Source organism: Drosophila persimilis, unplaced genomic scaffold (genome assembly GCF_003286085.1).
Source record: "Drosophila persimilis strain 14011-0111.01,24,50 unplaced genomic scaffold, DperRS2 tig00000856-arrow-arrow-pilon, whole genome shotgun sequence".
NCBI lineage: Eukaryota > Metazoa > Arthropoda > Insecta > Diptera > Drosophilidae > Drosophila > Drosophila persimilis.
The window spans coordinates 64,576-75,588 of NW_020825362.1; the positions used below are offsets into that span (position 1 = coordinate 64,576).

Here is an 11,013-nt window from a genome sequence, read left to right on the forward strand (position 1 = left end):
CCCCAATGTATCTCAAGCAGCACTAACAGCAACAACAAATGCACAGACACAACAGACATGATGCACTCTTGGACCATGGTCAATAAAGAGACGAGGCCCGTCCGAGGAGACTGAGAACCAGAACAAGAACCCCTTTGATCTGCAGCCGCCTCCGAAAGCGGGGCCATTCATTGAAGTCGATTCTCTGACACCTCTGCCCGACGTCGGAGACCGACTCCGACTCTGACTCTGACTCTGACTCTGACGTCCACTGACTCCACTCTCAAATGGTCTAAAAGGCCGCGGCCATTAGCCAATATAACAGCCACGCAACGCGATGGAACGCAACGCAACGGAACGTTTTGTATTTTATCATGTCTACAAAAGTCAAAAAGCCATATTACATCATAGCCAAATGGCAGGTCTCTGGTAGATGAGATGGAGATGGAGATGGAGTTGAGAGATGAGAGATGCCTCTCAGATGCGATGCAGATGGAAATGCAGTTGGGATTGTGGTCGATGGTCGGTGGTCGGTGGTCGGGGGTTCGTGCCTAAGTGGCCTTTTGGGAAAAGTGTTCTAATAACAAGCCAAAAGGAGATGGAAAACTGTTTGCATTTGTCAAATACTCGCCCCGAAAAGGGTTTCTCCTCACAACTGACCGCCGTTGCCGCCGCCAGAGATCGATCGGAGATGGGGGCGTGAGGGCGATCGTGACTAACGTGAAATCTGCAGGAATACTGAGGATCGACTCGGGGAAAACTCTTTTCTCTGTGTGTGTGCTCTTGTCACGAGCTCCTCTGTCCTCCGCATCCTTTTTTTTTTTTCAAAATGTGTGTCCGGGCAAACAATGCAACACCCAGGAAGAGAGACAGAGAGACAGAGAGACCTCTAGAGCCGTTCTAATAAGCCGACCTCTGGGCCAGCGATCATGTTGTGCAAACAGGCTGCTTAGGAGAGCAAAGGCCCATCCCAACCCGCCTAACAAGGCCATGAAAGGAGTTCATTGTGCGTCTCGTCGTTGGCCGTTCGTCGGTCACTCTTTGAGTGTCATAAAACTGGTCAAAAGAGACGCGAACGCGAACGCTAAAGAACTTAAAAGCCAGCAAACAAAACGATGCGATGCGATGGAATGGGATGGAATGGGATGCCCTGCTCTGCATTCTCTGGGCTGTGTTGGCCGTGTGCTGCCCAGCTAGAGCAGTTAATTAGAATGTGAGGATAGTGTGGATAGTGGAGGATGCTGTGGGACGCTATATGGCATAGGGTTCCCTTTCAACAGGTATACCCCCCCACTCCACAGTCCACAGTCCACACTCCATTCCACCATCGATGGATGGATGGCTGGATGGCTGGATGGCTGGATGGTGTGAGAGAAGTGCGCTAGACAAACAAGCTGGAACCGAAAGGCGGCTTGATTGAGTGGCTTGCATATCGTATGCAGAAGGAAGGCACACGAAAAACTCTCTGTATGGAAAATCAAATCAAGTCACCAGCCGCCATGTGCCCATGTGCCCATGAGCCATGGATCCACGGAGTTATGGAGTCACGTCAGACTCCAGCTCATGGGGGCCCACCTCCTCAATGGTTGGCAGAGCCAAAGCCTTGGCAATATTTACCAAATGTCAATGCAAAAACGTAGAAGGTGCAATGCCCAAGAGTTGTGAAGAAATACGAGGAAAATAACGTAAACCAGGGAAAAGGGCAAGGGAAAACCCCATCATCGACAGCAAAACGAACAGAAAATGCCCTGCAAGTAGGAGGAATCCAAATCCATTGGTAAATGGCACTTTTCATCCATCTGGGAGTTTGTCACAGACCCAACGACTCGCACGAGGGTATCGTTGGGCCTTTTTCGAGAGTATAAATATCACTAAACACAGGCGCAAACGATCGCGCACGTTTGGTAATGGATCACACGATCTTTTCTGCAAAAAGAAGACTCGAGCCAAGTGCATGGCCATGGCCTGCCTGTGGCCCTGCCTCCGAGGAGTCTCTCTGACTCTTGGCCTGACTCTGGGTCTTCGCTCGGGGGTCTGGGTCTGGGTCTGGGTCTTTGGTCTGGCAACTAAAATGACATTGACAGTGACACTGCTCCAGCAGCAACTGCAGCAGCCCAAGCGATTGAGTGTGGAGTGCAGAGTGTGGAGCTTCCATTCGGAGCAAGCTCTGGGTTTTGGGTTAATACGTGCACTAAGCATATCAGTTAACCATACAATAACCGAGAGACCGGTGAGACCGGAGCCTGGAGAGGGGAGACCAGAGACCAGAGACCAGAGACCACAGACCACAGACCGAACCGTTCGCATAAGTGTTGCGAGCTGCTGAAGAAGCTTTAAGTGTCAGCTCAGGTGATTGCTGGCTGCTGAAGTGGAAGCTGAAGCTGGATGCTGGATGCTGTGGATAGAACGAGAACAAGAACGAGGGCCGGGCCGGGCTGGGTCGCACACGTTGCAATCGGAGCACAGAGGAGAGCCACGGCCACAGCTCCAGAGCCACATAGAAGAGATCTGTCCTAATGATGTCAACCCTTTCCACCACATGGACGCAGGAGGGGATTTTTCAGCTGGACAGCTGGCTTTGCCCCATTAGACTAATTTAACGAGCTGTAACATAAATTCTCCATCCATCCATCGATGAAAGGGAGGAGAAGGAGCCGAAGGATGAGTAGTATGAGGAGACTGCGGAGACTGCGGAGGAGGAGGAGCAGCTCCTGCTGCGGTGGTCGATCGGTACTGATCGCTGGATCGTGGGTTTTCCCACTAAAAAAAAAAGAAGAAATTTTTGTGACTTTTTGACTTCTTTACGAGCTATCAAAATCACTTGTGAGAGCGGCCAGAGCGGCCAGAGCGGCCAGAGCGGAGGGAGGCCTGCGTGAGGCCTTTAAATCTAATTTCGTTTTTTCAAAAAAAATAAATAAGGGTAACAAGATAAGACAAGGCACTAAAAACCAGCAACAACAGCAACAGCAGCAACAACAACCAATAATCAGGCAACCAGATACAGGGCCCATGAGCCCGATAAGGATCTCCTCTCCTCTCGGGCCAGGCCCGAACAGAACAGAACAGACCACAATCGAGAGTTGATTTTTGTTCAGAGCTGGAGAAGTGTGGTGTGGCGATGGAGTTCGTTAGGCGTTTTGTCCTCGTAAATGTTTGAGGTGCTGGATGCACAAATTAATATTGTGGATTGCGGTGTGCGGTGTGCGGTGTGCGGTCTCCTCTCCTCTGTATTCGCTGTCGGGGGCCAAACACACACAGCACACACCGTAAGCGAAGACAAAAGGACATCATCAAGCAACCAAAACAGAACAATGGGCAAATTTGTCGTAAAGAAGCAGCCACAGAGATCGGGGCACCAGAGAGAAAGTCCACGAAAGGATTTATGCAGCTGTAACAGTGTCTGGTTCTTGGGGTTAGGTCATTCCGATCATTACGATGATCGGGATGGCGATGATGATGAAGGAGGCAGAGGAGGGCGCGGAGGATGGTGCTGCTTTATCGTTGGCATGCGTATGCCTGACCTGTAAGTTCACTGGACACGCATGCGCCTCTGAAGTGCACAAGAAAGACCTGCATGACCTGGCCATGGATCGACCCACAGATTACCCTAGAACCAGCAGTGTTGAATGAATGTTTTCTGCTTGGGTTTTGGGTAACGTTTCAAGGCATATCTTTGCCATGTTTTGGGGGGGGGGGGGGGGAATGCCAAGGCAATGGCCATCCATCAGTCGACACTCTCCCACTGATATACCCATTCCGAATGCACACACAGGAATATCCGAATGAACGAATGAACGAATGAACGAAACAGATACCAGAGAACCACAAGAGACGACCAGACCGGATCAGGTCGTACCTTAATCGCAGCACTTTAATCGACACGCAAAGTTCGTTTAAGTTAAATAAACGTTTAAACGAGAACACGGCGCGCGAGAGAAGGGCAAGGGGAATGGCAAGGGGAATGGCAAGGGGAATGGCGATGGGGCATGGGGCATGGGGCAAGGCAATGGGAATGGGAATGGGAATGGGAATGAGCCGCAACAAAAGGCCAAGACAGAACAAGCGAACGGCATGCGCTACACGCAGAACTTGTCCAGGGAGAGACCCCAGAGAGAGAGCGAGAGAGAGAGAGAGGGAGGGGACTCGGGAGACTCGGAGGAGTCCAAGAAGGGCCCCCAAATGGACGAGGCCTCCGCAAATGCGTGCCCCGGCTGGGTGTGTACGAAATGTTTAAATTAAGGTGCATATCAAGTGCACCAGATCACTAATTACCAGCGCCAGCTACGGACCAGAGCCTCGACTCGAGGAATCCCTTTTGGCGTCCACCAGCTTTCGGATCTCGTGTGAGCCAAGCGCCTCCAGAGAGAGAGAGAGAGAGAGAGAGAGAGAGAGAGAGGGGTTAAAGGTGGCTGTATGGCTGTGGCTGTGGCGGCAGGAATCGAAAATCAATAAAGATGAGACCCAGATATTGGCGGGAATGCCATGTGCTATGTGATTTGCTCTGTTGTTGCTTTCGAGCGGCTTTCGAGTGGCTTTCGAGCGGCTTTCGAGCGGCTTTCGAGCGGCTTTAAGTGGGTTAATGTCTTGCTGGAAGAACAATGGAATTGTCCGTCAACCGATGGATACTTGGGATATCTTTTGGGTATAACAAATGCACCTAAGATGGCTGCTGGGAGAGCGGGAGTAGAACCCTTTCCTAGCTCTAATGGTCTCCGACTGGCATTCGCCGCCCATTCGCTTGACACATGCCATAGTTTGTTTTGACTATTTGCCAGTGATTTGTGGAGTCGAGAAGTCTCTCGAAGTAATTAAGGCCGCTACCGGACAGAGATGGGAGCTGGAAGCTGGCGATGGGAGATGGGGCGATGGGGATGCGGCGATGGGGATGACGTCTTGCCTTTCAGCGAACAAATTTCATGCAAATTTTTGCATAAACATGTTTCCATTATAATGTGTCAATAATAATATTTGCCATTATATTTCTACGAGTCTTTCAATGTGGTACGAGCCGTATATTGTTTCTTCCATTCCATTGTCAGTTCTTAAAATGCAAATTTCGAATGCCACTCCAAGGGGGGTGGCGGGGGCAATTATTTAATTTAATAAACATGTTCTTACGTCTCCTCTGTGGGAGATATACGATATATGCTTTGCATGCATTCATTTGAAAGCTGAAAGAACATTAGCATTAGCATTGCGAACGGTGATAAATAATTAAAAAGCGAATGCTGCTGCCGTTGCTGCTGCAGGTGCTTCGACTCTTGAACTATTTTTAAAGATGTGCTCAGTCGCCGTCCAAGTCTAATGTCTTTGTCTCTAGACTTCGCCTCGGAACTCCTCTATTAGTAATGCACCTCACAGAGGGCACCTCACAGACACATCGAATCACCGCTTGGTTCTCCTCTCACCCATCCATAAAGCATCTCTGGAAAGCGTTCTTCATGGGCTCTTGGCGCCATCCACGAGTATCGCTGGTAACATGATCCTCTAGCCCGCTTGTCTGCCAGCCATTGGGCCATCGATGTGGCGCCTGGCCATCGGCCTGGCCATCGGCCTGGCCATCGGCCCGCCTGCCTTTTTGACAGTCAATAAAATTTTGAAATGTTATACTTTTTGTTTCGATCGAAACCCCACCCCCACCCTACGGTTTTCTCTTTTTCGTTTGTCTAAATGGCTTTTTGATTGGAGAGAGATTGGGGGCCGATCGCGATGATGAGACAAATGAACCACTTTTTCAGCCACAGACAGACAGGTGGGGGAGCCCACAGCCCAGAGACCAGAGACCAGGGAACGGGGCGCCACAGATACGAATGATACTTGACGAATGATATCGATACGAGTGTAGCCCTGAAATCGGACTTAGCCCCGGATGGGGGCTTCGTCCAGAGACTTTTATTACATTTGATGGCTCAAAGACCAAAACCAAAGACTTGGACAACGAACTTGAATGCAAGATGCAAGATTTTTAAATGGTCTGTGATCCAAATAGACGAAGATTCTGGACATATCCTCTCTGTACCTCGATTCGGGATAATGAACAGTGGTCTACAGACTGGCTTGTAGAATCTGTCGCATAAATCCTTCACATTTATAGCCCCATTTCGTTGATTTGGAAAAGTTTAATGCCCGCCTTGCCTGGGGCCTAAAACATTTTTATTTATTTATTTTCCTTCAGTTTTTGTTTACTATGACTGTTTAATAAACTATAAAAATAAATTTAGAAACAATGACGACAAAACACACGTCGGAATGTGGATCGTCGGCGGTTGAACGCACAATGGCGTGCGCTGCCTGCCTCCGCCTCCGCCTTCGCCTTCGCCTTCGCCTCCACCTCCGCCCCCAGACCTGGTGGTGCCCCATTATGCATATTGATGATATGTGCCTGCTCCCCCTGGACTGTTTTGGATGGTTTATTGTCATCCGTTAAGGCGTCAACATTTCTGACATGGCCCGAAGAGCAGAGAGTCGGTTTAATGCGCCCGATTTTGCATCCAAGACATCCCAGAGATACACCCAACTCCGAAAGAGTCCTGTGCCTAGCTGCGCGTTGCCTCATTCATCATTCAACGCCGGATTGGATCCACTTAACGGGGCAGTCGGGTCCGTCGGGCCATAAACAAAGTTTTGGGCCCTGCTTCTGGCTCTGCCACTCTGCCACTCTGCCACTGACGGTGACTCCCTAATTAAGTGATTAAAATTCTGGCCATCAACGAGGCGTATGACTTTTGTATGTGTTAATATAAAGTTTATTATTTGAAGCAGCACGTGGTCGGGTGGTCGGTCGTCCGCCAGTTCTCTGCCCTGCTCTAGGGATGGCCAAACCGACACCGACACCGACACCGACCCGACCCATAGGCCTAATGCTCATGACCACAGCATATCAAATAGTAGAAGGCCCCGGCCGTAGAGGCGGACGACAAATATCTGTGCGTAACATTTGTGGCATTTATAATTTACAGCAATCCATCGATTGCAATGGACATCGGACAGGGGGCCAGGGGAACAGGGGGACAGGGGGACAGATGGACAGCCACAAAGGCAGGCACTTAACGGCCTGCTATATCGGTTTTATTATCAGCCATCGGGCATCGGTCGATCCCTCGATCGACTTGCAGCAAAATGTTGATTGAATTTATGCCAAAGCATTCGCTTGCGGCTTGGTGTTGCCACTGACAGACAGGCCACGCCCCTGTTTTTGGCCCGTGTTTAGAGTAAAGACACCGCTCGATCGGTCGCTCGATCAGATATATGTATGTTTGGAGTAGAACTGATATTGAAACAAGAATGGTGGCTGAATACCAAAGTAATTTATTAGCTTTGATCCTAAGAATGTGCGGTGGCCAAAGCACAGACTCGGCTGCAGATACATCCGATAGATAGCCATGGCCAGGGGCCTGACAGCCATACATACATATATATCGAAAAGGGGCATCGAAAGTTCTCCTTTTGGGCGCTACGACAACATCTTAATTATGAGACGAGCATTGTCCATAGAAAGATATGTTTTTGTTCAGAATTCCATCTGTATCTAAGATGCTAAGGAGAAGCGTATCTATAGATACTTTTAATGGAACTTATTCCATTTTTCCTCCCCAAAATAAATGTGAAACAAATTGCTGTGTAAATTTTCATAATAATTTTTATTCCTTTCTTTTGCATAAATTTAAAAGCCAATCTATATAGACATGTGTGTATGTATATAGTAACTAAGACTACAAATTACAATAATAATTAATAAAAAAAAAAATTACTTAGCACAAATTAAGATCGAGCCTTAAGGTTGACAAATTTCTATGTACAAATTTCTAGCGGTTTGTTTTTCTTCAGGGTGGGATTTTTCACTACTTTTGCGCACGATTTTTTGTTGTTTTTGGAATGCAATGGAGTGGAGAATGGATTGGATTGGATTGGATTGGATGATATCTATGCATATCTTATCTATCTATAACTCTTAGATACTATTAAAAAAAAAAAAAATTAAGATACAAAGATACAATATATACAATTTCTGTTCGTGTGGTGGGAAACGGGGGGGACAGGGGACGGGGGAGGGGGGTGGTACTTTTGCTCTTTCTGTAAAAATAATTTTTGGATTTGATCTCTCGATAGGTGTACGTGTACGTGTGTGTGTGTGTGAGAGAGAGAGTGCGATGCAACTATCTGGCTGTCTCTTTCCAGCAAACCAGTCTATCGCCATCCCTGTCTCTCTCTGTCTCTCGTGTGTGCGAGTGAGGCCCGCAAATGAAATTAACATTTAACAAAAAAAAAAAAATACACTAAAAAATCAACAACAAGTGGTTGGGGTGGGGGGAGGGAGGCAGGGAGGGGGTTACTGGAGCTCCTCCCACCGCGCTCTACCGATCCAACGATCCAACGATCCGCTTAGACGCACACAAAGATACCCCGCATCGCACTGGCCGCATTGTGGGCCACCGCAAAGCCGCTGCGTGCCGCCGCTGTGGCCGCCCCAAAGGGAGACGACACCACCGCCTCCTGGCCGCCGCCCAGCTTCTGCCGCTTGACGGCCTCGTGGTCGGACGAGGAGGAGGAGGAGGTGTTGGTGGCGATGGAGCTGCTGCTGCTGCTGGCGGTGCTGCACTCGGCCTCCAGCTGGTAGAACTTGCGGCGCGGCGCCTGCTCCTGCTCGTCCTGCAGGCTGCAGGCGTCGCTGTCGTTGAAGCTGTGCACGGAGCTGCGCGACGTCTTCATGCTGAGGTCCATGGGTCCGTCCTGGGCAGCAGCTGCTGGGACAGCGGGCTGCTCCTGCTGCTGCTCCTGCTGCTGATGCTGATGCTGATGGTGCACTGCGGTCTCTCCGCCGATGGAGCAGACGGAGACGGGCGACAGGGACTGCATTTTGGCGGCAAAGCTGAGGGGGCTGCTGCTCTGCGACTTGCCCATGGGAATGGGGCTGGAGTGGTGCGACGAGTGGTGGCTCACCGACAGCTGGGCGGTGGGGGTGGCCCGGATGGCGATTGGGTGGTGCATCGTCTGGCTGTGGTGGCTCTGATGGCTCTGCTGGCTCTGGTGGCTGTGGTGGCTGTGCTGGCTGTGGTGGCTCTGGTGGCTGTGCACGGACTGGACATCCTCCTCCTGCAGGCACACATCGATGGGCGTCTGGGGGCGAACGGGGGCTGGGGGCGAGGGGACTGCCGCCACACTGGGCGGTGTATAGCGGCTGTGCGACTCCACCGATCCGGCCGAGTCGACGCTCTGGCGGTGCTTGTACATCTCCTGGCGGTAGGCGGCATCCGCGGCCGCTGCAGCCGCCGCACTGGCGTGGTAGCCGGGGAAGAGCAGATGGGGGGGCAGCTGGAAGGCCGACTGGGGGGTGGCCATCATGCTGAAGAAGGGCAGGGCTGCTGCGGCAGCGGCATCGGCGGGATGGCGGGCGCCGAAGGGCTCGCCCAGGTAGCTGGGGTACCCGAGCAGGGGCATGTGTGGGTGGCGCTGCTGCTGCTGCTGCTGGGCCTGCTGCTGCTGCTGGTGCTGCTGGTGCTGGTGGTGCAGATGGGCGGCGGCTGCGGCCATGTCCCCGAACCCGGGGGTGTGTGGAGAGCCCACGGGCGAGGAGGTGACTCCGCCAGCGGACTGGACCTTGCCGGCCGCGGCGGCCGCCTGCTCGTGCTCCTGCAGCAGGCAGTGGATCTTGAACCAGTTGGAGCGGCGGCCGTACCGCGAGCCGCCCTTGGACATGCCCACGTTGTAGCACTTGCGGAGGCGGCAGGCCTTGCAGGTGGTGCGGTTCTTCTTGTCAATGACGCACTTGCCGTCGTTCTTGCACTCGCTGATGGTGCTGATGTTGTTGTACGATCTGCCGAAGAACGACTGCGTGGAGAGGGAGAGGGAGAGAGAGAGGAGATGCGGATGGTGTTCGGTTAGTGGTGGCCTCGACAAGGAGTTGGCGCGGCAGGAAGAGCAATTCATTCACTTTTGTCGCTCGATAGGCACTTACCTTGCAGCCCTCGCAGGTGAAGGCGCCAAAATGGAAGCCAGCCGCCGGTTCGCCGCACACTTTGCATGTCTGGTTCATCTGTAATTAGGAGAGAGCGTAAGGGTTCTGCGTTAGTAAGGGTTTAATCCACTGGTAATCCACATTGCGTTCGCCGACTGTCGCTGTCGCTCTCCGAACAGAACACTAACCAAGTTGAACACCATCTTGCCAGGGGTTCTCTGTACTCGGTTCTCGTTAAATCTTCGTTTATTTTGTGTTCTCTGAGAGAGAGAGGATGCTGCTGCTGCGATCTGTTCGTTTGGGATGCTGCTAAGCAACTGATGCCCTCTCTTCACGGCGCAGGACATTTATAGTACAGAAAACGATCAGAGCCGAGCCGAGCCGAGTCGATCCGTTCCGTTCGGATCCGATCCGATCCTCGAAGGCACCGAATGGCATTTTTTTACGACAGGCAAAAAACTTAAGCTGCCGGATTATGCAACCCTATGCGTTCATCTTTCAGAGTTTTTCTTTTTTAATTTTTTCGCGCTGCCCAGCCATAAAACCCAGGTAGCAGGCGGCTTTTCCTCCCTCTCAGATACAGTATCTGTTTTTATTTTTTTATAGATGAAGTCATTACCGGGTCAGTGCCGGGCCCTGTGCAATTTCCATTACATTTCCCTTAAAAAAATGCAGCACTCCCCCGACGTCCAGACCTTGACGTCTGGCCATAAAAACACATTTCGCAAGTCAACAAAAAGAATGCCAGAAGAAGAAAACAAAAAAACGAAGATAAACCGAAAATATGAAAATTCTGTTCTGTGTGTGCCAAAAAAAAAAAAAAACGAAGAAGGAAATGTGGAAAGGTTTTTCGCGCGAAACTGTAAAAAATCAAAGTAGTGCAGCGAAGAGATCATAAAAATCTGCTTTGCCGACGGGCGCGACCCGAGCACAAAGCACAGCAAAACACAGCAAAAAAACAACAAAAAACAAAAAAACGTGAATTGAATTCGATTTCCATCTCTCTCTCGCACACACACTCTCTCCGTTCATTCCCAAAAGATCTGCAACTGTGAAAACTTACCTTTATTTTGTTGTTG

General features: G+C 50.7%; 1 protein-coding gene across 1 annotated transcript; it reads right to left on the reverse strand.

The window, feature by feature from the left end:
* Positions 1-8,018: 8,018 nt before the first annotated feature.
* On the reverse strand, positions 8,019-10,300 carry LOC6601853 (zygotic gap protein knirps). The gene is made up of 4 exons (XM_026993531.1): positions 10,123-10,300; positions 9,935-10,012; positions 8,920-9,807; positions 8,019-8,865 (listed from the first exon to the last, which is right to left on the reverse strand). Exons 1-4 carry the CDS (start codon positions 10,279-10,281, stop codon positions 8,362-8,364), a joined length of 1,629 nt encoding a protein of 542 aa, XP_026849332.1. The 5' UTR covers positions 10,282-10,300; the 3' UTR covers positions 8,019-8,361.
* Between the last annotated feature and the right edge of the window lie 713 nt (positions 10,301-11,013).